Source organism: Haliotis cracherodii, unplaced genomic scaffold, assembly GCF_022045235.1.
Source record: "Haliotis cracherodii isolate W230 unplaced genomic scaffold, xgHalCrac1.p SCAF_16, whole genome shotgun sequence".
NCBI classification, from domain to species: Eukaryota; Metazoa; Mollusca; class Gastropoda; order Lepetellida; family Haliotidae; genus Haliotis; species Haliotis cracherodii.
This window is the reverse complement of record NW_027266271.1, coordinates 21,423,960-21,451,751: the sequence shown is the minus strand read 5'-3', so window position 1 is coordinate 21,451,751 and position 27,792 is coordinate 21,423,960. Positions and strand designations below refer to the sequence as shown.

The 27,792-nt window shown below is 41.0% G+C and overlaps 1 protein-coding gene across 1 annotated transcript; it reads left to right on the top strand.

Annotated features, from left to right (window-relative positions):
* Positions 1-472: 472 nt before the first annotated feature.
* LOC139463470 (uncharacterized) lies at positions 473-23,747 on the top strand. The gene is made up of 4 exons (XM_071244741.1): positions 473-502; positions 11,867-12,101; positions 12,389-12,480; positions 23,348-23,747. The coding sequence occupies exons 2-4, from the start codon at positions 11,884-11,886 to the stop codon at positions 23,395-23,397; spliced, it is 360 nt and encodes a 119-aa protein (XP_071100842.1). The 5' UTR covers positions 473-502; positions 11,867-11,883; the 3' UTR covers positions 23,398-23,747.
* The last annotated feature ends 4,045 nt before the right edge of the window (positions 23,748-27,792 follow it).

Below are 27,792 nucleotides of genomic sequence, written 5' to 3'. Positions count from 1 at the left end.
CGGAAACATATTGTACAATTCAAAAACAGAATTACATCTGACATCATTTTGGTCACCGATGCATCAAATTTGGAATGTCCTCCGCATGTCTACCACAACACTTTTTAAAAGGTTTACAAAAGCCTTAATTGTTCTAACTCTGATCAAACACCTTTTGAGCAAGAACTTTCAAACCACCCACAGGGTGCCCCAAAGAACCGATTATCTCTTCGCAAACAGTGAGCATTGAAATTTATAAAACTATGGACAACCAGTATTGTGTTTCAGAGTTATGTCCACGATCCCGGCGGGTAATATTTGGAAATATATTAAATATTAATATGATCAGTGATTGCAATTTTCGAAGAATGGCAGGATAGGGGAGATGCCATCAGACACTGACCATTAAAGCTTTTAAGAGGAACATACGGTGTTCTGAATCATGCATAAATATCACGTCAATTCCCCCTTCCCTCAGACAGCAATACGTAATTTGAGAGGAACGTCACTTGGGACATTGAAGGTAGGAGGGCAATATGTCATTCTTGTATGTCACGAGTCAAGCTATCCTTTCAGAAGAGTTCTCGCATACCACAATATTAATTTAAACTAATTTGCTGCTTTCTTCAAAGACCTAACTTCAAAATAGTCATTGCTCCACATGCATCTTGAAACTGATATGTAAACATATTTGAGGATCGAGTTTAATGTGTGTTAGGAAACCAACCAGTTCGAGGAAATTCCCTGGTCGTGAGTGATGAGTATGCACCTTAGGTGTTGTTAGTGTCAAAAGAACACATCCAGACATGGTCATTAGATAATTGGTCATGTATATTTCTCTTGTAAAATCGATAACTCCGTAGTCAGTTTGCTGCTTGAAGTCTCTCGAGTCCTGCCATAGTGGGGAGGTGGGTAGCTGAGTGGTTCAAGCTTTAACTCGTCACGCCGGACACCCGGGTTCGATTCACATGAATAATATGTGAAGCCCGTTTTTGTGAGATCCACCGGGATTTTGACGTGCTTATGCTAAAAACGGCGTAAAACCATTCTCACTCATGACACTCAGGGACTTGTTTTGGGGCGCGGATCTTGTCTTATTCATAGAAATATTGTGCGAACCAAACCGTGCAGATGTAGAGATAAAAGGTTTTGAGTTTGTTATGAGATAATCTAGAGTAGGTGAGATGAAGGTGTGAATAGATAACACCAAGCGAAACATCTTAGTTAGGTTGCCCCCCGCTCCGTCAAAATGCGCGGGGGCATACCGAGTGCAATAATTGAATGTTACAAGTTGTTTACACTAATATATTATTAATTACATGTGATAATGCTTCGTTGTATAGTATCGTTTGATGCCAGCTGGTGCATCAGGTCATGTAGGTTCTTGTCTCATCAGTCAAGGTACGGTGTGGTCATATCATATCTAGTGCATCAAGTCATGTAGGTTCTTGTCTCATCAGTCAAAGTACGGTGTGGTCATATCATATCTAGTGCCTCAGGTCATGTAGGTTCTTGTCTTATCAATCAAGGTACGGTGTGGTCATATCATATCTAGTGCATCATGTATGTTCTTGCCTCAACAGTCAGTGTTCTGTGTGGTCATAATTAGTGCAGTAAGTCATATAGGTTCCTGTCCTGTGTGGTCATATCTAGTGCATCAAGTCATGTAGGTTCTTGTCTTATCTGTCAGTGTACACTGTGGTTATGTCTAGTGCATCAAGTCGTGTGGGTTCTTGTCTCACCTGTCAGTGAACGATGTGGTTATATCTAGTGCATCAAGTCACGTAGGTTTTGTCTCATCAGTCAGTGTGCGGTGTGGTCATATCTAGTGCATCAAGTCACGTAGGTTCTTGTCTCATCAGTCAGCGTACGTAGTATTTATATCTCTTGTATCAAGTCACGTAGGTTCTTGTCTCATCAGTCAGCGTACGTAGTGTTTATATCTCTTGTATCAAGTCACGTAGGTTCTTGTCTCATCAGTCAGTGTACAGTGTGTTCCTATCATATCGATTGCATCAGTCAGTATAACGTATGGTTTTATCTGTTGCATCAACTCATGTAGATGTTTGTCTCATCAGTCAGTGTACGGTGTGGTCATATCTAGTGCATCAAGTCATGTAGGCTCTTTTCTCATCTGTCAGTGTACGATGTGTTTATATCTATTGTATCAAGTCATGTAGGTTCTTGTCTCATCTGTCATTGAACGATGTGTTTATATCTCTTGTATTAAGTCACGTAGGTTCTTGTCTCATCTGTCAGTTTACGGTGTGGCTATATCTAGTGCATCAAGTCACGTAGGTTCTTGTTTCATCAGTCAATGAACGATGTGATTATATCTCTTGTATCAAGTCACGTAGGTTCTTGTCTCATCTGTCATTGAACGATGTGTTTATATGTCTTGTATCAAGTCGCGTAGGTTCTTGTCTCATCTGTCGTTGAACGATGTGTTTATATGTCTTGTATCAAGTCACGTAGGTTCTTGTCTCATCTGTCAATGAACGATGTGGTTATATGTCTTGTATCAAGTCACGTAGGTTCTTGTCTCATCTGTCATTGAACGATGTGGTTATATGTCTTGTATCAAGTCACGTAGGTTCTTGTCTCATCTGTCATTGAACGATGTGTTTATATGTCTTGTATCAAGTCACGTAGGTTCTTGTCTCATCAGTCAGTGTACAGTGTGGTCCTATCATATCGATTGCATCAGTCAGTATAACGTATGGTTTTATCTGTTGCATCAACTCATGTAGATGTTTGTCTCATCAGTCAGTGTGCGGTGTGGTCATATCTAGTGCATCAAGTCATGTAGGCTCTTTTCTCATCTGTCAGTGTACGATGTGTTTATATCTATTGTATCAAGTCATGTAGGTTCTTGTCTCATCTGTCAGTTTACGGTGTGGCTATATCTAGTGCCTCAAGTCACGTAGGTTCTTGTTTCATCAGTCAATGAACGATGTGGTTATATCTCTTGTATCAAGTCACGTAGGTTCTTGTCTCATCTGTCATTGAACGATGTGTTTATATGTCTTGTATCAAGTCACGTAGGTTCTTGTCTCATCTGTCAGTGAACGATGTGGTTATATGTCTTGTATCAAGTCACGTAGGTTCTTGTCTCATCTGTCAATGAACGATGTGGTTATATGTCTTGTATCAAGTCACGTAGGCTCTTGTCTCATCAGTCAGCGTACGTAGTGTTTATATGTCTTGTATCAAGTCACGTAGGTTCTTGTCTCATCAGTCAGTGTACAGTGTGGTCATATCATATCGATTGCATCAGTCAGTATAACGTATGGTTTTATCTGTTGCATCAACTCATGTAGATGTTTGTCTCATCTGTCAGTGTACGGTGTGGTTATATCTATTGTACCAAGTCATGTAGGTTCTTGTCTCATCTGTCAGTGTACGGTGTGGTTATATCTAGTGCATCAAGTCATGTAGGTTCTTGTCTCATCTGTCAGTGCACGGTGTGGTTATATCTAGTGTATCAAGTCACGTAGGTTCTTGTCTCTTCTGTCAGTGTACGGAAGAGTCATTTTTAGTACATTAAAGTGGGTAGATCCTTGTCTAATCTCTAAGTATACATAACTAGTACATCAAGGTGTGTTCATCCTTGTCTGATCTCTGAGTGTACATAACTAGTACATCAAGCCGTGTACATCCTTGTCTAATATCTGAGTGTACATAACTAGTACATCAAGCCGTGTACATCCTTGTCTAATATCTGAGTGTACATAACTAATACATCAAGGCGTGTTCATCCTTGTCTGATCTCTGAGTGTACATAACTAGTACATCAAGATGTGTTGATCCTTGTCTAATCTCTCAGTGCACATAACTACAGTAAAGTACGGTTATAACGAACTCAAAGGGACTACTAATTTTAGTTCGTTATAACCGTAGTTCGTTATAAACATATATACAGCTAATTACAGCAAATAGTCGTGACCAAAAAGTAAGTTGGTCATATCCGTTAGTTCGTTATAAGCGTGTTCGTTATAACCGTAGTTTACTGTAGTACATCAAGGCATGTAGATCCTTGTCTAATCTCTCAGTCTACAGAACTGGTACATCAAGGCGTGTACATCCTTGTCTAATCTCTGAGTGTACATAACTGGTACATCAAGGCGAGTTCATCCTTGTCTAATCTCTGAGTGTACATAACTGGTACATCAAGGCGAGTTCATCCTTGTCTAATCTCTGAGTGTACAGAACTGGTACATCAAGGCGAGTTCATCCTTGTCTAATCTCTGAGTGTACATAACTGGTACATCAAGGCGTGTACATCCTTGTCTAATCTCTGAGTCTACAGAACTGGTACATCAAGGCGAGTTCATCCTTGTCTAATCTCTGAGTGTACAGAACTGGTACATCAAGGCGAGTTCATCCTTGTCTAATCTCTGAGTGTACATAACTGGTACATCAAGGCGTGTACATCCTTGTCTAATCTCTGAGTCTACAGAACTGGTACATCAAGGCGAGTTCATCCTTGTCTAATCTCTGAGTGTACATAACTGGTACATCAAGGCGAGTTCATCCTTGTCTAATCTCTGAGTGTACATAACTGGCACATCAAGGCGTGTACATCCTTGTCTAATCTCTGAGTGTACATAACTAGTACATCAAGCCGTGTACATCCTTGTCTAATATCTGAGTGTACATAACTAGTACATCAAGGCGAGTTCATCCTTGTCTAATCTCTGAGTGTACATAACTGGCACATCAAGGCGTGTACATCCTTGTCTAATCTCTGAGTGTACATAACTGGTACATCAAGGCGAGTTCATCCTTGTCTAATCTCTGAGTGTACATAACTGGTACATCAAGATGTGTACATCCTTGTCTAATATCTGAGTGTACATAACTAGTACATCAAGGCGAGTTCATCCTTGTCTAATCTCTGAGTGTACATAACTGGCACATCAAGGCGTGTACATCCTTGTCTAATCTCTGAGTGTACATAACTGGTACATCAAGGCGAGTTCATCCTTGTCTAATCTCTCAGTCTACATAACTGGTACATCAAGGCGTGTACATCCTTGTCTAATCTCTGAGTGTACATAACTATTACATCAAGATGCGTAGATTCTTGTCTAATCTCTGAGTGTACATAACTAGTACATCAAGGTGATGTGGTGTGGTGTATGTTTGTGTATGTGCGTGCGTGTGTGCGTGCGTGCATGCGTGCGCGTGTGTGTGTGTGTGTGTTATTAATTGTGTGTACTAATATAGCATGTGACTTTCTATTTTCATGAAAATGGGAAACGATGTTAAAATGAAACTCATCACCAATCGCGGTTTTCATAATTCACAGAGTCCTGTATAATCAATACATGTTCCTTCCACTTGCCGGTTTCTATTGGGGTGGGGGCACGGGTGGCCCAGACGTCTAAGGCGCCGCAATCTGCTAAGCAGAGTTGCGTCCCCTGGGCACGCCAGAAACCTATGATTGTAGGTTTGAATCCCAGTTCACCCCGATTATGTTTCTAGTTTGTCAGAACCATATCCGTGCTCGTGGGTTTCACCGAAGTGGTAAACATCTAAGACCTGCATCACTTCGAGCTTTCTTCCCACATTAAGCTGACACGCCGTGATATAACTGGAATACTGTTAAAAGCGGCGTTTAACCCAACTCACTCACACACTCATTCTATTGGGGGTTATCTATGGGTGTGAGGCGTTTAACCCAACTCACTCACACACTCATTCTATTGGAGGTTATCTATGGGTGTGAGGTACGGCTATAGCTGGTCGTGCCAGTGCATGCAGATTCATTTTCCAGGACCTGCTTTAATATGTGGTCATGTAGCGAGGGAATCAAATCGAGGGAGTCAGCATATCTCCTCATCCGCTATTGGTGCACGGCATGCGGGCTCACTTCCATCGCACCGTGTAAGCTTTAAGGGATGTACACGGCTTCGACGTAGAAGTTGTAGATATATAACATACCGTTCACTACAATCAGCACATCGGGACAATCACAGAAGTATGCGACATACTGATATATTTAAGTCCTTCCTATAACTTGATCTCTTTTACAACTTTCAACAGTACAGTTAGGGGCGGTGGGGTAGCCTAGCGGTTGAAGCGCTCGCTCATCGCACCTAAGACCCGGGTTCGATTCCCCAAGTGGGTACAGTGTGTGAAGGCAATTTCCCCCACCGTGTTATTGCTGGAATATTGCTAAAAGCAGCGTAAAACAAAACTCACTCAACAGTACAGGTACTGGGAGAGAGGGTACATGACATGAGAGTGGATGAAACAGCCCGACAGGCCTCTCTGTTGATAGTGAGTTGGTCAAAACCGGTAGTGTAGGTCACTGTACGGCAAGTCCGGCATCTGCACACAATGTTGAATGCATAATAATAGTTCCTATCATTGGATACAATTCCTGATTTTCAGAGCTACATTGAAACATATCATGAAACAATTTAATTCGTTACATGTATCAGTTGACATTAGGATAGAAAATGATCTCCGGGGTGTTTAGAAGGTGTTCAATTAGGGTGTACACCAAGAGGGAGAGAGCCAGAACGGTAGGGTCACAGCGGGGCAATCCAAAGAGTAAGGAATCAAACATGTATTTACCCATAGATATTTGCGATTCCAGTCAGTAGTTAGATAGAGACGACCCGTCTTGGAATGCCCGTTCCAATATCAGTGAGTGAGTGAGTGAGTATGATTTTACGCCGCTTTCAGCACGGCGGGGGGGGGCACGAGAAATGAGGAGCAATGGCAAAGTGTAGGTCTTCGCATATGTTTGCCATGGGGAGAAACTTGACTTCGAAAAGAAATGGTTCGAGCAAAATATTGTAACCATGCCCTTCAGCTTGACGTGCGAACGCTTTAACCACTAGGCTACCCTACGCCTCGGTGAGGGTTGTCTTAATATATAGGAAATGTCATAGATAACAACACATTGAAACCAGTAACACAATGGAAACTCGACTCCCGACAGGTACTGATTTGGAACGTGTATAAATACAGCGACATTTGTTCTTTACGTTTTGAGGGGATTTCACTGGATGGTTATTTTTCATATATGGTAAATCGAAGCCTGCACTTGCTAAAATTCCATTTTTGCATGTCCAAATATATATGACACATAGTCCTAGATATGTATCACCGTGTACATTTTTCTACACAAGATGTACACGGTGAGGGGCGTTGGGAGTAGTTAGTGGTTAAAGCATTTGCTCGTCACGCCGAAGGCCCGGGTTCAATTCCCTACATGAGCACAATGTGTGAACCCCATTTCTGATCTCCCCTGCCGTGATTTTGCTAGAATATTGCTATAAGCGGCGTAACACCCATTTGTGTAGTTTTAGTTCTTCAGTGTGTGTTGTTAGCGTGTGGTCAGTCCAGTAGCATGGACTTCATATGAGACTTCCTTCTCCCTTTCATAAAAGCGACAAAACCACTTCTATAATCATAAGAAACCCCTGCTAAAAGCAGAGTCCATTGGACCCGTGAAGATTCCTGGGTATAATAGGTCTTCAGCAACCCGGGATCGGGTGGTCAGGCTCGCTGACTAGGTTGATACATGTCATCGATCCTAATTGAGTGATTCGATGCTCATGATATCAATCACTGGATTGTCTGGCCCAGACTCGATTATTTACAGACCGCCGTCATATAGCTGGAATATTGCTGAGTGCGGCGTTAAACAACAAACAAACCAACCAACGAAAAGAGTCCATTGTAGGATTCCGACTTTATCATAAGGATGTGCTTATGTGTTAAATGTATGTGCCGCTTTTATTCAAAAATCACCAAGTCTATCAGATACGTATGATATCAGGTGTTAGCAAGAGGATGAGCGTATCCTGCTACACAAGTGACACCCGATCGATAAGATTAAGGTTCCTGAATCTCCATGGAAAAATTATGCAGTTAAATTGAATAGTTCTTGATGGGTATCAAACCGTACATGTATATATGCACTTCGTCCGGGTTAATCTAAATATTCATATACGGTCGTAAAGAAAGACGCAATTCATTATGATACCCGACGTTTAGGAATCTTGCCTTAGTCGTGCCAGAACCCTACATGAATGTTCATGGGTTCGAATCTACGATTTGAACTGATGATGTTCTTTGGTCTGTCAGCACCATACCCACAGCCGTTTCACCCCGAATCTCCTGACAATGTTTAAACTCCTAGAAACATATATGATCAGGGCCAAACTGGGATTCGAATCCACGATCAGAGGTTTTGCGCACGCCTTAGGGATGCAACCTTTCATAGGGTTTAGACGAATTGACCACCCGTGCCCTTTAATTACTACCATCCGAATAATACTGTCCCTTAATTTATCAAAATATCTACATACAACTGCCCCAGTGTATCAAAATTAATAACCACCCGCATGCCACTGACCCTTGATTTATCAAATGACCATCATTGACCAACCCCAACTGCAACGTACGTCACTGTCAACACCCACACACGCTACCATACAGGGGGGGGGGACAGGTTCATCATACATCCAGTTAAGGCGTCGGGAACTTTTCAAAAGGACGGAAAAATGCTGTCAGCTATTTTGGGCACGAGACGATGGAAGCGTGAGGCTTTCGTAAATTTTCGACAAATGAAGTGTTAATAACGAAAGAAGATGCCTTTTTCAGATAAAAAAAGTAGCTGATCAAGTTAATTTGTGTTTTTCACCAATCACAGTCTTGATCAAGCTCATAAATAGATCGGAACACCGCGCGTATTAAGTTTCTCTAATTATATCAATATTTTTATCAACATCTTATCCTATAAATTGATTGAAGTTTTGTAAAGTTTGCTCTTTGGATGCCAGATTACATGTTATTACTTAATGTGTTTTGTCATTAGTTAAACTGACATTTCACTTCAAAGAATATTTATGGTTGATTAATTGTGAACTAATTAAGTGATTCTAAGGAAGAGAATATATGGATGTCAACTGCTTTTAATCTGCGGAACACAACGTTTCGGACTATATGCTTACTCATTCATCAGGTGAATGCATGCCATGAGGCAGAGAGCATATATACTGAACCGCAAAAGAAACGTCACCATGGATATATCTATGAGAAACCTTATTTCTCCTAACACTGTAAGCATACTTTGAGACATATTAAAACGATGAAACTTGGCAAAACTGATCATCAAGGTTGCAATTAAAGTGTCAAATGTTCGTAAAGTGAAACACAACACAAGTCTCTGAGAAAATGGCGTCACAAGTATCTCGTGTGTCCGCTATGTGCATTGATGTCTGCCGTGCAACGTCGATACATGGAATGAATGAGGCGGTTGATGAAGGACATAGGCACTTGAGCCCACACTCTGAGTAACGCCTGATGCATTTCCTGCTGCAGTTGTCGGCCTTAGTCGGAGGTCATTCAGCCGCTTTTGAATCTCGTCCCACAGGTGATCAATGGGATGTAAATAAGGACTGAGGGCAGACCACTGCATGGTTCTGATGCCATTCTGCCAAGTCTCTTGTTGCTCTCGCAGTGTAGGCACAGGCGTTATCATGCTGAAACTCGTGGTTGCGGTGACGTGCCAAATGAGGTATGGCGTGTGGTCTCAAAACTTGATCAATGCACCGATGCTGTGGCACCATTGCCTCTCCCTGGACCGATGTTCTGGAAGACCACAGGGCCGACCCTCTGTGCAAGACCAATATTCCATCCCGCAGCATGATGCTCGGACCATGAGCTTCTCTCAACAACACAATCATCCGAATAACGTTCCCCACGGCGTCACCAGACTCTCTCTCTCTCTCTCTCTCTCTCTCTCTCTCTCTCTGCCATCTGCTGTTGAGATACAGTAACGGCTCACGTCTGAGAAAAGGACTCTTCTCCACTGCTGGTGCTGTGTTGCCAACTGAAGACGGTCCCGGCGATGAAGTGGTGTCAGAATTGGTCCTCGGTGTGGCCTGTGACAGTGGAGGTGCCTGCTTGTCAATCGTCGACGCACGGTGTCCGCACAAATGTTTCCCTGGTGTGTCCCCGGGTGGTGACCCTTGGACGTCGACTAGGTGGTCGGTCATCTGTAGTGTTGGTGGTCTGGTACCGTTGCTGGATCCTGTATATGGTCCTTACGTGGACTTGAAATGCTTTGGCTACTTGCCGGGCAGTTTGTCCAGCTTGCAATCGTCCAAGGGCTTGATGTCGCTGATTTCTTGTCAATCTTGGCATGTGGTAGCAACAATTACGAATCAATGTAATCTGATCTCGATGGATTTTTATAGGGCAAGAAATGGGGGAACGCATGTGCATTTCAATTTGCACGGAACTCACGTGCATCGGGTTACCATGGCCGTTGCCGTGAAGCATTTGGGCGATCGGTTTTATTGTCATTTGCTTTGGTTTTTTTTATCATGACAAACATTACTCAGGTACTTAAATGACAACTTTTCATTCAATGTTACTTTGTGTGACGTTTCTTTTGCGGTTCAGTGTATATGTACATGCAAAGACAACAATGTTAATAAGATAACAAAAGGTGGAAAATAACTAAGGGTAGAAACTAACAAGGGAAGCCAATAGATGATTGGCGCTGATAGGTGATTAGAAATAAACAATGGAAGCAAACACTTTAGAGTAATTAGCGCTGAAAGTATGGAAGCCAGTACTTAAGTTATCGTAGATAACTAATAGGTAATGGACACTGGGCAAACGGGAAGTCGGGGGTAATGAGCACTGATAGGTGAAAGAATGGACATAGCAAATGGGCAAATTGAAGCCAGCTAGGTAATTAGCACCGACAGAGATCAAAGCAATAAGTCCCAAGCACTAGGCAGATAGGTTCCCTGGTCACGATTCTACTGATGTCAATGGATTCTTGTAGTTTATAGTAGAATTTGGTTCGTTGTCAGTGTGAGGACCGATCTAAAAGAGTCTGCCGTAAAATCAATAGATGTGCTCGATGTAGAAGGCGTCGGTGTTGTGCTAGAGTACGAGGGTGCTTTTGGTGATCATCATTAGATATCATTTCACAAAATGCAAACAATAATAAGTCAGGACCCGCTCAGGTGGACCTGGGTGACTCATTTAGGCATGATCCGCTGGTCAGGTGGACCAGCATGACTCGACGGTTTAAGGAGCCATAGATCACATTGCAAGGATTCGCTGGTTAAGTGGACTCGAGTAACTCGGCGGTTTAAAGAGCCATAGATCACTAAGCCTGAATTCGCAGATCAGGTGAACCCGGGTGACGGCGGTTTAAAGAGCCACAGATCACGTATCCAGATCATATGAACCAAGGTGACTCGGTTGTGTAAGGAGACCTCACTTGTATAACCAGGATCCGATGGAAGTATCAAGTCCATCCTCAACGCTTTGATCAGTTTAGCGTCAACGATGCTTTTTCGTACGTCTAGAGTATCACAAGATGAAAACTACACACGTTACCTCATTTACCTACAATGCATACCACTTATTTAATGTCAAAAACCGAAGTGCGATGACGAAACACGAACGTATCTTGTTTCGTGAGCTGTATAACGGAATCGGATTAAAAAATGATCACACCACTCCATAAATAATCTTTCAAGAAACGAAATACCTGCATGTAAGGGCACTTTCTCGAAAACAATATTACGTTTTAATTCGCTAAGAACACATACTCACACACATTATTCTATTTTCTGTTATTAGATGCTGATGCCTGTTAAACATGAAACGGAACACTATGATATTCAATTTTCAGCTTCATGAACCAATAACTAAGCAAGTATCATTTTACAAAACAAAAGCGAGCCTTTCAAAGGTTCCTCATACACGCTGCCCACTTGTATTACTTGGTTTTTATGATAATGTCTAATCTTATATTTGGTAGATCATTTGCCTACGCGCTAAATGCCAGACACTGATGAGTATTATTGATCAAAAACATATTGTCTCATTCTTTCAGGCAGAGGTATTGAAGCTATGAAGATCATACTTGCCCTCACGATCGCCACCGTTATCTCCCTTGTTGATTCGAACGAGGAGTTAGGGACAGATGATGACAGAGACAAGAGAAGTTCTACACTCGACCGAATGCCTTTACACTATGGAAAGAGAATTCCTTCCAGATCGCTTCGGTCCGTCTTAGACAGAATGTCAGTTGGGTATGGAAAAAGGGATTCAAATGGAGGATATGAAAGGTAAGATTTAATCTAATGTATTATTGTACGTTGGAGCCAAGTTTAGATGGGGGTTTGAAGAAGATTTGCAGTTAAAAGGTCTCCGTCCCTACAAAAAAAGTTTAGATCTATTTGTTATGTTCTGACGCCAATTCAAATATGGTTTAAACGGCATTCGATGAGGATTTGCAATTGGGGCAGAAAATTAAATAGCCGGTGCCTTTCCCGCGAATAGAAATAGTGGGAACTAATTTTAAATGATTGTAACATCTCTATGTACAGTGATATTAATCACGTTCTACTTAAAGGGTACTAACGACGGTGGAGGATTTGGCAGCTATGATTTCTTCACACCCAGACTTGGCACAGAGGTTTGTTCGGAACTTCATTGATACAAATGGTAAGCTGAAACTTTCATGTCTGTTTTCTCAGCGGTGTAGTCAATGGTTCCTCTTGTAATAAGAAACGAGTTAGCGTCTCATAAGTTCTCTTAACCTTCTCTGCGGTTCAGGCAATGGTTTCTCCTGTAATACCTAACGAGTAAAAGTCCAATTTCTTCTCTTAACCTTCTCGGCGGTTTTAGTCAATGGTTTCTCCTGTAATAGCAAACGAGTTAACGTCCAATTTGTGCTCCTTACTTTCATAGCGTTGCGTCAATGGTTCCTGCTTACTTACTTACTTACTTACTTTGGAGATTTAACGTGCGCTTTCCGACTGATGCGTATTTCGCACACGGGCCCGGCCAGGCCATTTAATGTGTTTCCGAAAGGGGCGAGGGTGGTCTGTGCAACCCAAGAGGGGGCTTTAGGGGCTGCTTATATAGAATTTGGGAATTTTGAGATTTGGAATAGATGCTGATGGGGTTGGGGAGGAGAACTAAGGGAGCTGGGTATGGTGGATGATTGTTTGTTTATGTGATTTTGATTTGGTAGGTTATTATGGTTTTAGATGCGTTTTATTAGTTCCGTTTTTATTAAGAATACGCCTAAGGCCTTGAAGTTTTCTAGTTTATTTTGTGGGTTTAGTATTGCTTCTAGAGTGAGAGCCTTGTTTAGATTGAGGGTGGTTTGTAATGCGGTTCGATGTGTTAGGTAGTGTGTGCAGTGGATGAGTGCGTGTTCTGGGGTTTCTGGTTGTTTGCAGTGTGGGCAGTTACCTGTAGTGTGTTTTTTAAAATTTTTTAGGTGGTTATTTAGGTTGGTGTGTCCTGTTTGGAGTTTAGTGATTACTCTCTCGATTTTTTTTGATGGATGGAGAATTTTTGGTTTGGTTAGTGGTTTGCTGAGCACTCTTTTGATTTTGCTATTTGAGTTTAGATATAGGTTATGCCATTTTTTTGTGATTTTTTGTTTGTTTACACTTTTAATTTCTGATTTTGAGATGGGTAAGTTTAAGCTTATTTCTGGGATTTTAAGGGATAGTTTAGCTGCTTTATCGGCGTTTTCATTACCGTATATTCCTACGTGGGCGGGTATCCACAAGAAGGTTATTTGTTTGCCTGCTTTTGTTAGGTCGTTGGAGCTTTTAAGTATTTGATTTATTAATTTAGGTCGGTTTTTGGTATTTTTGTTTTGGAGGGCTTGTAGTCCACTTAGGGAGTCAGTAAGTATTAGGATTTTTTGGTTGTTTTTGGATTCTTGATTGTGGAGGGCTGAGGCCATGCCCATTAGTTCGGCCGTGAATATTGATTGGTTATTTGGGAGTCGGAAGGATTGTGTGGTTTTAGTTGGTTGTGTGGTATGGACTCCGAAACCCGTGTGTTTGGAGGTCGGATCTGAGGATCCGTCCGTGTAAATGTGACACCAATTTGGCCAATTTTTGTGTATGTATGCTAGTGTGGTAGTTTTAGCTATGTTTGGGTCGGTTTGTTTATTTATTTGGCTAGCTAGTGTTGTGTCTATTTTGGGTATTTTAAGTTTAGGGGTGAAGATATTTGATTGTTTGCAGTTTTGTTTAAGATTTTTAATTTGGTGTTCATTTAGGTAGTTTGTTATTCTTTGGGATATTGGGGTAAGTAAGGGGTGTTTACGAGCTAGAGCTTGGTTTTTAGGGCTGATGTTTTGGTTTATTAAGTTTTGGATGAGAGGGTTTGATTGGGACGCGGCCCAGAAATTTAAGCTTAGCTGTTCCCTGCGTAGACTTAGTGGCATTTCTCCTGTTAAGGCCTGAAGTGAGGTGTAGGAGGTGCCATGTTGGGTGCGTGTAATGAGTTTGAGAGCCTGATATTGTATTGAGTCAAGTTTTTTGGATAGAGAGTTGTTTAGGGTGTTGTATATGGCGCAGCCGTAGTCTAGTTTTGATCTAATTAGGGATATGTAGAGAGAGAGGAGAGTATCTTTGGAGGCTCCCCAGTTAGAGCCAGTTAGGCATCTTAGGGTGTTTAGGTCTTTACTGCATTTAGTTGTTAGGTTTTGGATGTGAGCATCCCAGGTGAGATGTTCATCGAAAATAAGTCCTAAGAATTTGGTTTGTTTTTGAAATTTGATTGTTTGGTTGTTTAGCTGGAGGATTGGGGAGGCGGGTTTCATGTTTTTATGTTTGAATACTATTCCTGTTGTTTTTTCTGAGTTAAGGGAGAAGCCCCATTTGTCAGCCCATTGTTGTATTTTATTAAGAGATTTTTGGAGTAGATTTGTGGCCATTTTCATGCTTTTAGTGCGGATCCAGATGGCTCCATCATCCGCGAATTTTGATGTGTTTACTATAGGGGATAGACCCTCGAATAGATCGTTTATCATTATATTGAAGAGGGTGGGGCTGAGGATACTGCCCTGTGGAGTGCCATTTTCTAGGGGACATTGGTCCGATAGAGTTTGGTCTATACACACGGTTATTTTACGATTGTTTAGGAAGTCCTGGATGTAGTTTATTATCTGACCTTTGAGTCCTATTTTTTTAAGTTTTTGTATTAGCCCATCGTGCCATACCATGTCGAAAGCTTTAGAGAAGTCTAAGAAGATGCCTGTGGTATATTGTTTATTTAGTTGTCCTGTCTTAATATCTTGTTCTAGTCGGGCGAGGTTATCTAGGGTTGAGCGGCCAGGAGTGAAACCGCTTTGATCTGGGTGTATGGTGTTATTTTGGGTTAAGTAATGTTGTAATCTATTTTTAGCCATTGATTCCATTACTTTACATAAGTTTGAAGTTAGGGATATTGGTCTATATGAGTTAGCTTGATTAGCTGGTTTATTAGGTTTAGGGATTGGTATGACTAGGGCCTGTTTCCAGGGTGTAGGAACCTGTCCGTTTAGGTAGATGAGATTGTATAGTTTGAGTAGTGCCTGGAGCAGTTTTAGGGGGAGTTTTTTAATTATTTGGTAAGAGGTTAGGTCTAATCCTGGGGCTGTGCCCTTTTTCCTGTTTTGGATTACGTAGAGGAGCTCCTCCATTGTGTAGGGTTGATTTATTTCTAGATTGTTATTGTTTGGTTCTTTTGTGGGTTTGTTTTCTGTTTTAAGTTTATCTTGGAATTTTTGGCTGAAGTTGCTGTTACTGCTAACGGCCGAAAAGTGGTTGGCGAGATTATTTGCTTTTTGGGCGGGGTTGGTTGAGTTGTTAATGTTAGGGTTTTTTTTATGTCGTTTTAAGCCTCTAATGGCGTGGATTTTGCGCCAGACCGTTCTGGCATCTGTACGGTTATTTATACCTTCGCAGAATTTTTTCCAGTCTCTACTTTTGGCTATTTGGACTAGTTTTTGAACCTGGTGGTTTAGTTCGTGGGCTATGTTTAAATATTTGTAGTCGCGTTTTGCTTTATTGAAGGCTGATTTACGTTTTCGTCTAGTCTGTTCTATTTCCTCATTCCACCATGGTACCGTCGGTTTGCCTGTCTTAGATACTTTGAAGGGGATGGAGGTTTTTGCTGCGTTTATTATATAGTCTGTTATGTTTTTACAATAGGTTTCTGGATCATTATTTTCTATTTCGTTTAAGTTAGCTTCGTTGCAGATATCTTGGAATTGGTCCCAGTTAGCTTTGTTGTAATGGAATTTTGGTTCTTGGTTTTCTGTTTGGATTGGTACGTTTGTATTTCCTATGGTTATGTTTATGGGGAAGTGGTCGCTACCTAGCGGGACGTCGTGCACTTCCCATTGAGTGCTTTGGGCTAGATCTGCGGTGCATATGGTTAGGTCGATAGCCGACATTTTTTGGTTTATCTTATCGTACCTCGTGGGTTGGTTGCTATTAAGGAGTACTAGGTCGTTTGTTTCTATCCATTCGGAGATTAATTTGCCATGAGTATCTATTTTATCATCTATGCTCCATGTAGGATGGTGAGCGTTAAAGTCTCCTAGGAATATAGTAGATTTATCGCTTATTTTGAGTAGTTTGTTTAGATCCTCAGGTTGGACTTTTTGTTCCGCCCAGTGGTAAATATTTATGATGTTTATGTTTCGGTTATTTAATGTGATTTTAATGCCGTTGGCTTCTAGGTTTGGCGTGTCTATTTTTATTTCTTCGTAATTTATATCTTCCCTGATAAATATGATTAGTCCTCCTGCGGCTCTTCTTGTTTTCGGTTTAGCTCTGTCAGTTCTAACTGAGTTGTAGTTAGGTAGTGTGAATTTCGATTTTTTTGAGAATTTGGTTTCCTGTATACAAGCAATGTGAGGGCCTTTATTTAGTTTAAATTTAGTTTTTAGTTCATGGCCGTGGGAGGTGAGTCCGTTGGCGTTCCACTGAAAAATATTTAGTCCTTCGAATATTGGGTTCGGGTGATTGGTGATTTAGTTTTTAGTTTTTATTTTATTCGGTGAGTTCTTTTAGATGGAGGTTAAAGAGGAAGAAGGGAAGATCGGTTAATTTTAGATTGAAAGCTACTTTGTGGAAGGATTCCATACTAGCTTTTGGTGAGTTTTGACTATGCATATATGCTAGGAGTAAGGTGAGGTTATTTAGGTTTGGGGTGTTGGCTGGTTGGGAAGTTTGGTTTGTTTTAGTTGGAGTAGTGTCTATTGTTTCCTCAGTAGTGGAGAAATCTTCGTCATGGGTTGGATTAGGTTTAGCTGGTTGAGTTTCCATGGGGGAGGCATGTGATGTGGAGGGTTGTGAAGGTGTTGGCGGGATGGGTGTAGCTGATGTTTTCTTAGTGTTTGTGTTTTGTTGTTGTGCTTGCTTGTGGGAGAGCGTTGTTGCCATATGGGCTGTAGGGTGCTTGGATGAGGGTCGTGTTGTGGTGGTCATTTTGAGGTTTGTTTTGCATGCGGGGGTTGATGTTTTGGGAGGGTTCGTGGTTGGTTGAGTGGCTGCTTGTGTGTGTGAGGTGGGTGCGGTTTCTCGGTAGGGGTCCCAGACAGAGCTGTCGGTTATGGGTGTGGTGTTTGTTTGTGGGATGGTGTTTGGGTGTGGTGTAGGGAGGAGTGGTTTAGATGCAGGTGTAGCAAATTTTCGTGTTTGGATTTTAGCCGTTTCTATGTTTATGTGTTTGTTGGCCTGCTGGGTGAGTGTGTGTCTGTGTGGGCATTGGTTTGAAAGTGAAGTGTGTTGGGTGGATTTGCAGTGGATGCACCAGGGTGTGCATGTGCCTGGGCAGTCTGTTTGTGCGCATTTTTTACATTTAGTTTTAGGGTAGGTGCATTGGGAAGCAGTGTGGTTGTATTTGAGGCACTTTGAACATTGCTTAACCTGCTTTATATAGGGTTTGACTTCTAAGTTTGTGTGGGCTCCGAAGGATATGTGTTTGGGGGCTTCAGGGAATTTAGCGGTTTTTTTAAAGTTGATTATGACAATGGAGGTTGGGACCGTTTTTCCGTTTCTAGTTGAGGTTATTCTGCGCGTGCTGGTGATTAGGGGTTGAGGGTTTTGGTCTTGGTTTATGTTAGCTTCTAGAGAGTATAATTGTAAGTCCTCAGTTGTTTCCCTTGGGTTAACCCTTATTACGCCTCGTGTATATTGTTGCCAATTAGGTGTTTGTTTGATTACCGTGACGTGGAATATTTGAGTTATTTTATTTGCTGCGTTGTAAGATTCTCGGTTAGGAAAGATTATCTGGTATCCTTTGTTGGCTTTTTTAATATTGTTGTAATTTATTTTTTGTCTTTTGAACCAAAGTCCTATTTTGTCTGCCGAAAGTTCTAGTGAGAGAGTGGTGCCTGAGCCTGCTGAGAAGAAGTAGAGGGCGAAGGTGGTGAGGAAGGCGGCCGGGGAGGGTGTTGGCGATGGAGGTGGAGTGGATGTGTCGAGTTTGCGTTTTTTGGTGTTTTGTGGTGGCGAGTTAGCTGGTTTGGTTGGGGTGGTGTATGTCGTGTTTTCGCCATACTCGGTCGGGACGATGTTTTCGAGTGACCTCCCAGAAGTGTTGTGCGCTTCCGCAGGCATGGGTGAGTAAGGAGCTGGAATGTCTGCGAGTGTGGCGTTGCGGGTGTCAGTCATATTGTTTGGGTGTTGTGTTGGAGAGCGTGTGTTGTGGTGAGTGGTGGTGGTTTTGGGGAGGTGAGTTGGTTTGTTGTTTTTACTTGGTGATTTGTGTTTAGGAGGCGGAGGAGGTTGCGGTGGTTATTTGTTGTTGGTTTTAGTAGGAGGGTTTGGGAAATGGATTATTTATTGAAGATTAAGTTTGATTCTGGAAGGCTGGGATAAGGTGAGACAAGTGGAAAGCGGGGATTAAGAGATATTTAGTCGAAGGAGTGGAGGTATGTGAGTGGTGGGCGTGGGTGGTGAGTAGGAAAGAGCGAGCGTTGTGTTTAGGAGAAGGGGGGATTAGGTGTTTTTTGCTTTTAGGAGTTGGGTCAAAGGGTGTGTTTGAGTGGTGGGCGTGGGTGTGAGTAGAAATGAGTGCGAGCTGTGTTAGGGAGATTGGGTAGGATAAGGTGTTGGTTATTTAGTGTTGTTGTTTTTTAAGGATTTAGGGGTTTTATGATTAATTCGGTGAGAGTGATTTTAAGAGTATGTGAATAAGGATAACGTGATAATTACCGATGATGGAGTTTCCTTGGCTGGCTATCAGGCAATGCTCTGTGCTGGCTTGGGAAGTGTTGCTCGCTGGGAGTACAAACTGCAACTGATTGTCTGGCCAAGACTCGTTTATTTTCAAACCGCTGTCCTGTAGCTGGAACACTGCTAGGTTCGGCGTTAAACAACAAACAAACAAACGGTGAGAGTGATTGTAAGAGTATGTGAATAAGGCTGAAAGGATGACGTGATAATTACCGATGTTGGAGTTCTCCTTGGCTGGCTATCAGGCAATGCTCTGTGCTGGCTTGGGAGGTGTTGCTCGCTTGGGGTACAAACTGCAACTGTTCCTGCTAAGGAGCAAACGAGTTAAAGGCACATAACGTCCTATGATCAGTAAATGCACTGTATTGTCACTGAAGTTTTCTGGCCCACCACTTGATTGTCTGCTTTATTTACAGGCCGCCGTCGCATGGCAGAACTGTTGTGCGACGTCAGGCAAAAAACAAACCCTTACTTTTTTTTTTATGGAAATTGAGTGACTGGCGGATGATACAGCAGGGCAGGACATACTTACCATTTTCGAAACAGCTGGTGTCATCACTAACTTTCCGTTCAAATATTTTTTTATCTCTACTTTGCCTTTCTAGTTTGTTTCGGCTGAAAATCCTGACTGGATATTCTCTGGCGTTGACGTGTTATATCCCTGTAACCTCCTTATATGAAAAAAGACTTTCGATAAAGTTTTTCTACAATGATGGGGTTTTATTAGGCCTGGGTAATCTATCCCCAAACTGATATATATAGAAAAACATAACAAAAAAGAAGCATGATTTCAAAGCTTTGAATAGCTCTGCAGATAAAGATATACGAGGTGACTTCACAGTAACTTTTAAAATAAATTAAAGAACAAACTCACTTCTGAAACCAAATCGAGTAACTTTTTCTTACATATACCAATAGTAAATCATGAACTCCATTTTCGGTATAACCCTAGGCCTCCCTTTAATATTTCTTTTGTCAAATAAAAACCTTAGGCACTTGATACGTGGTCACGTTGATCAAATATTCCGCCCGGAACTAACGGCAATAAACGAATTATGGATCTCATAGATTATTTTCATTGCCAGAAAATACATGAACGAGACAGAACAGGCCATCCATAATTGTTTGACGTTCATGTTTTGATTCACCACAATAATCAATTTCCCCCCTACAACTTGATAACAGCGTTACGGTGCCATATCGGAAGCATTGATAGCAATGGCAAGCAGTTTCAGTTGTGTCTCTGCGTTTTCAGAAGGTGTATTAAACTATTTAGCTGACTACCCCCGAGAAAGGTCAAGTGAAATGCCAGTGAAAGACTTTTATCAATAGGAAAAACCTTTTAAGTTTGAATTCAAAACAAACACCAAGTTTCAGAATTTAAAGTCTTGGTATACAGTGGGATAACGATTTTGTTACTAACTCATTTTAAACCATATTAAGCATGTAGCTGTTCACACTGTCCTGGATGTAATGCGATCTTCGACTCGGGTAACATGTATTGCTACACTTATGGGGAAAACGTAATGGAGTTCACGTTCACGTTACTGTTCGTAGCTCGGTCAAAGGGACTGCTGAACACTTAATTCTGAGTGATGCTTGTGTTAAATTAGTCTTTGTATTTCTGTTCAGTAAACGTTTCTTTATGCATTTCATTGATGTACTAGTGTGTTTTGGGAGTTATAACACAACAAGGTGTCTGAAGCTGAAGTTAGGGTAGGTTTTAACACTTTATTTATTGTCGATCATAATCACACAATCGTGAAGCAACTTCCTTGCTTCTTACTATTAGGCGACAACTGCCCTATGTATTTTACAGTGATAGAAATGAGAAATGTGTCAGAATGATGGAGGAGTGTCAGGACAATTGGTAAAACTCGAGAGTTAAACATCTGAAGTTTGCTGAGAAGACAATCTGAAATGCTGGACTTCCTCATAGATGACGCCAATATGAAATTAGGGGATAGGACGTTTAGGAAAAAAGTAGGCATCCCCATGGGCACCAATTGTGCTCACCTTCTTGCTGAACAGTTTTTGTGTGCATATGTATTGGTATTTCCGCTCGGATCGGGCAAGGGAATTTGGGAAAGAAGTTTACTTATGTAATTAGCTTCAGGTATATCCATGATCTGTTATCGTTTACTGATCGTCAATATAGATAATTCCCTTCTAGTGTGACAAAAAACTCTTCCCGAGACTGTATCACAAGAGGGACGACTGCCTTGATGGGGCCTCCTTCCCGAGGCAAGGGAGTTAACTGACTATAGAAGTCCAGTTTCCACCGTTGCTGAACTAGTCTGGAATTTCGTTGCTCGGTGATGGCGCCACCAAAGGCTATTACGAGTTATGCCAACATTCTTTGCAAATCCTGCAGTCGACCGAAACCTGCACGTTGAAACTCATGTTGATTACGAACCGGATGTATAGTTCTTTACTCGATTTTGATTGGACTATGCATAGACTCGTTTGTCCAGCCAAAATGTAACACCGGAATTCCAGTTTTGTTCGGTAAGGACGGAAACTGGACTTTTATAAAGTTAGTTAACTCCCCTGCCTCAGGAAGATGTGATGGGGCAGGACACGCTGACAGTTTCGCGAACACCTAGTATCTTCACTTTTTGATAGTGATTCATCAACACATGCTCATGATATAGTCGGAATCGTACAATGGACTCGTTTATGTATTTTGCCGCTTATATTTAACTTTCTAATAGTCAACTTTCCCTTTATGTCAAGTAATATTGAAGCAGCTCCATCTTTTGATATCTACATTTTACAACTTCTAAAGTACAATTTGACATGCTCTGTCTACGAACATTACAAAGAGTGATATACGATTATGTACAAAATTTTCCAAATTTGACGCATCTGATCTGACAAAACTGAGTTCTGATGCAGTTCGTTATTTTGACTTGTACCAACATATGTTGCCATGTTTTTTTCAAGCGAACTATTGACTCTCCTTTGCATGCGTTCGTGACGGGTGCCACCTTTTCGCGAACACTTGGTATAATCACTAATTGATAGTGATTCACTATATAGTCAGAATCTTACAATGGCTAATAGGAGATATTTCTTATGATTATAGAAAGTATTTTTTCGATTATATTTTGGTTTATCGCAGGTCTTAACACTTATGCTAATAGTAATAATAATTAGAATACTAATAGCATGAAAGACAGTGTACAATAATATAGTGTCATAATATATATAATTACGACCATCTGTATCCAGTTATATTTAGAAATAATCTTTACTGTAAATTGTGAACTTGTTTTTCTTATATATGTTACTGGGAATATGTATAATCAGGGAATATGTATAATCCCTGACATTTTCAGGGAATATATTTAATGTCTGATTCACACACTGAAAGTATAAGAATCCGTTCGAAATTTTAATGAAGATCTTAAATCTGTGTCTGAATAAGATTCAATAAGATTCGATCAGAACTTAAAACATTGTGTAATGAATGCATCAGTCGAAAACTATTTTGTTTTGGAAAAGTAAATGACAGTTAAGAGCACTGCTGAAGATTAAACGTCGTGGTTCTGTGAATTTCATTTTGAACAGTCCCAATCTTTTCGTATCAGTTTTGTCTGAAGTTTAATCAGCCTCTCTTTCTTTCACGTGTGACCGTGATCCGCCGATGGTGTGTTTCCATCCTAGTTCTAATCCAAAATTAGGACCTTTGGTCAGTCAGCATATTTTATGATTTTATCATATTTTTGATTTTCAATTGAAAATATCTTAAGTTATATTATATCCACAAAAAGAGTTTAACTGGTGCTTAGTCAGCCCTAAAAAAATACTTCTACATAGTTATGTGTTTAAAACTAATTTGGATTTAATTTTTTAAAATAAAAATATATCGTATAATGCACAACTGTTTTTTATTATCTTATACATTTGATCTTTGTAAATCAATAAGTATGCTTTTTTTGGCACAAATTTAAAACATTTCAAATATGATAGGGGGCCATGTGGCAGCAAACTCCAGTTTCATTGAACCAATTTATTTTTACACAATTAGCCAGCCACAGATTGCTTTTTGCAAACTGTCGCTTATATAAATGAGAGATTCTTATTCAATTGAATAAAAACAAACTCGGTATATTTTATTTTGCCCCCCAGTTTACACGACAACTACACCTCTTTGTTATGACTACCATAATGCTTGAGTAAATAGTTTTAATGAATATTTCGTTACCATTGTGTGTGGCAAATACACGTTTCAATATCGCGAGATCTTGGGATTCGCAGAGACATATACCAGGAGATCTCTTGGGTCTCTATTGTTGTGGTTTGACTGTTCTGCTCTTCGTTTCCAGGTGATGGACTTGTCAGTGTGAGTGAGCTGAGCGGAGAAGGACTGATGTGAATGTTATAGCGCGGGGCCATAGTTCCATCAGACAACGACGTCACGCTCTCTGCGAGTAAATACAAGCTTATCCTAGGGCAGAATCTGTACTCATTGCACACCACGGTTAAACAACCCTCCTGATATTTCATTAATTGATAAGACTCGGAACAGATTAATTTCTAACTATACACTATTTCGAATGTCAGTTGTGTCTCGACGATAGTTTGTTTGTGCAAGAATATGTTAATGTATTTACCCATGGCAACAGTGGAACCATCCCCGATGGAAGGGGACTGTGAATAAAGTCAACATGGCTGAAATGTAAATAACAAATGTCGCATTTATTCAGTCCCCCACAAGAAATAAACATTTTGTATGTGAAACTGTTTTTGTCTGTATTGAAATATTAGTGAGTGAGTGAGTGAGTTTGCCGCTGCTTTTTACCGTTTTCCAGTTATATCACGGCGTGCAAGCATACTTTTGGGAGGAAAGCAGGTCTTAGACGTTTACCACTTTGGTGAAACCCACGAGCACGGGTATAGTGCTGAGAAACCTAAAGGCATGGTTAGGGCGAAGTGAGTGAGTGAGTGAGGTGTTACGCCGCAGTTACAATCAGTCCAGCAATTTCACGGAGGATGACACCAGAAATAGGCTTCATCTATTGTTGGAAATGGAACGAACTTAACAAGTAGGCTACCCAACCACCCATTATTGAATTACGATAAACAGTCATTATTGTGTACTGTGTAATTGCCAGTGAGTATAGTAAACTACGTTTATAACGAACACGATTATAACGAATTGAGGGTTAAAACGAACTCTTCATTTTGCTCCCGTCCATTTGCTGTATATATGCTATGTATATGCTGTATATATGCTCATTGCCAACTCCGGTTATAGCGAACTAATATTAGTAGTCCCTTCGAGTTCGTTACAACCGTAGTTTACTTTGGATTTGTGTGTTTGTTTGCTGTTTAACGCCGCACAATATTCCAAATATAAGACGTCGGTCTGTATATAATGGAGTCTGAGTTTGACATCAGCATCCATGCACTTAATTAATTAGGATACGATAACATGCAATCAACCAGGTCACCGAGCCTGACCGCCTGATTCATTCAGACGTCTCTTACAAAAGCACAGATTGCTTGAAATTGCTATATTCCTACCCGGAATTCTCACGGGTCCTAATTCAGTTCTGGAGAGCACTTCTTGTATATTGCAACTCGTACAAAATCCCAAGCACACAGAGGTCGTTAACATTAACTAGTAATAGGGTACGTATTGTGCAGACAAAGGATCATTACTGGGGCAAATTGTTTGATTCTAGCCGTATCCTAGTACGGTTAAAGTTAAAAATAATGTTAATGTGCTATTTTCGGCAACTGACAACTTGCGATAATCCTCCTGATGAAATAGTGAGTGCGTGGTAGAGTGAGTGAGTGAATGAGGGAGTGAGTGAAAGTAAGGGGGTGGGATGAGTTTGTGAGTGAGTGAGGAGTTAAGCATCATTCAAGCATCATCCCGGAGGGGGACACCAGAAACGGGTTTCACATATTTTTGGGTATCGAATTCGTACAACAATTAGGCTACCCAAACTCCCATTATTTTATGAAGATAAACTGCCTGGCAAAAGAAAGTATACCCTTACACAATCACAATTATTTTTTTTGTAGTGTGAAATTGCGACCTCCATGCACGTTCACTGTTGTGAGATGCTCATTGTTATGAGGCACGTAATATCGCCTATGATACCCGTATCGAATACATAATCATCGGATGGCCTTTTCTGGTTTGTTACATTTTAGCCTCTATCAAACATATATGTATAGTATTTTTACTTTCTTTTGTCTGGCAGTTTAGTTAAGTGCGAAGCATCTGGCCTGAACACTACACTGACAAACAATCTCATGTTACAGTTGGATAGAAAAGAAAGTTGATGCTAAATACGAAGTAGCCTTCCTAAGTAGCTGCTCCGTTATTTCGTTCAGTAATCATATTTCAAGTTTATCAGTTAATTTCGTTGAATTCTGCAAACCGATATCTATAGACGTGTACTAAACTTCTTATATGTGCGAAACAAACACTAGATGGAACCAAGAATGATAATTTTCCAAAACGTTTGAAGCAGTTGACGCCGTTTGATGACGTCGGTGCCAACCATGGTGAGGTCATTGAATAGTTTAATGAAATCATACATTACCATTAACTGAAAATGATATCATGAGTGTTTGTTATGTGTCAGTAGTGACTGATGCTTTTCTATAGAGAACATGGTTATCGGGTGATTTGGTTTATGGAGAAATATCATTTATGCTTCTGTTTGATTGGCATTGTTTTGTTTGTTTACGCCCGGTCCTTAGCAACGCCATATTATACAGTGCGATGTCGTAAATAATAAATATGAATAACTTTAAGTGGCCAAACCTGCCGGGCGATGTCTCATTTTGCGATTGTCAAACAAAAACGTTTCTATATATTTTCAAGAACTGCCTAAAGAGGCAATATGAAGAATATTTTACTCGTTTATATATTTTTTTCACCTGTGAAGTTAGGTTGGAATATGTTGCCAAGGTTTTGGTTGATTCGTTAAGAGCAGATGACCCTATAACCTCCGTTATCTGATGGATGTATACCCCGAGCCTTTGGTGAGGTGAGGTGAAATTGGGTTCAAGGTTGGTGCACCTATTTCGCGACGCGCATGCACTCTGTGTGTGTGTGTGTGTGTGTGTGTGTGTGTGTGTGTGTGTGTGTGTGTGTGTGTGTGTGTGTGTGTGTGTGTGTGTGTCCGTGTGTGTGTCTGCTTGTACTAGTCAGACCCACTCAGACACAGTATACTGACTCCGAGCGGACCAGCCCTTTTTTTTGTCCCTTAATGCCAAGCGCCAGACAGGGAAACAACAAGTGCCATCTTTTTATGTCTTTCGGTATGACGCGACCGGGGATCGAGCCGGGCGGATGCTCTACCACTAGACAACGGAGGCCTTCAGTGGCACGGTGAGGTAGCCAAGTGATTAAAGCTTTGGCTCGAACGGTGGTTGTAGAATGGGCATCAATCTTAATTCTACCCTTCGGCTTTGGAAAAAAGGTCATACTAAAGGATGTGACTTGAGATTATTTACTTTCATCTGTCCATATTAGATGCTTCCTTAATGGTAAGATAACATTCACTCATGTTTGGAGCCCACAAAACACAAAACAAGTTTCATGCCACTAGGGTAGCGATCGGGATTGACTTGGATCTGGGAGAACTGATATTTCGATATAGCAGAGTTTGGTTTAACCAGATTGGACTATATTAAAACCGCGAACACATACAAAAGCACACACGTGCTTCACGCCATACTACTTGAGGACAAATCTGACAATATGTTTCCATGACTTTTGGGAAATATATATGTTTTTAAACCGTACCCTAAAAATTCAACCATACCCCATACCACGCCCTACCACAACCCCGGAATATCAATTGGCCCATTCCCGTAGCACTGGTCAAATTGACATTTGCTTAGCGATCATTTCAAACAATGGTTCTCAGTATTGAGTGAAGTTAATGATTACATTGGCAAGACTTGAACGAGCATTGACTAGTACAATCGCAATGGCATGAACTTAAATGATATAATTTTAAAGCATAGTCCAAACACCGAACTATTTTGTAAACCAAAAGAGTCAATTGGCGTAATGATGTATCACACCAATAACAATATATCATCATTTATGAATGATCATTAATGAATGTCAATTGCAATAACCTTCATTTATGACCCTTCGTGATGAAATGTAATGTTCGTTTGGAAGTTCAAATTGGTTACATCTCGCCTCCACCTTTAGTAGGCGTGTGAGATTGGCTAAACGGTATGTGAGGAAGTTCGGCATATGTTAAGTGCATGAAGCTAATCGTTTATCCCTTTGGTAAAACCCACGAGCACGGTCATTGTGCTGACAACTTTGAAGCAAGGAACTTCAGCGTCTTTAAGCACTGGCCGCCACGCAACGATGGCAAAAACGACTGATATACAAACAAATATATCCGGTAACCATAACAACGGAAATGTCATGCAGTGCTTTACCAAGTCAAATTACCTAACCATAGTTCATATTATTGTGACCGCCTCCATAGCCTAGTGGACAGAGCGTCTGCCCAGAGAGCGGAAGGTCGGTTGTTCGATACCCTGACCTGTTGAACGTCACCAGAAGACGCTAAAAGATGGTAATATTATTACTCTGCCTGGTGTTTGGCATTAATGGAATAAAACAAGGAATGGTCAGTTTGGAGTATCCATGATATCTCAGTGGGCTAGCACTATAAAACCGGCATATGTACGGACTAGCACAAGCAAGCACACACACGCGCATGTCCGCCGCTATATTAATGCAATAATCTTGAACGAAACATGAAACCCCATTTCA

Coding starts and splice junctions, on each gene's coding strand:
- LOC139463470 (XM_071244741.1), top strand. CDS start 11,884: ATGAAGATCATACTTGCCCTCACGATCGCCACCGTTATCTCCCTTGTT. Junction 12,102..12,388: donor TCAAATGGAGGATATGAAAG/GTAAGATTTAAT, acceptor TTCTACTTAAAG/GGTACTAACGACGGTGGAGG. Junction 12,481..23,347: donor GAACTTCATTGATACAAATG/GTAAGCTGAAAC, acceptor CTTCGTTTCCAG/GTGATGGACTTGTCAGTGTG.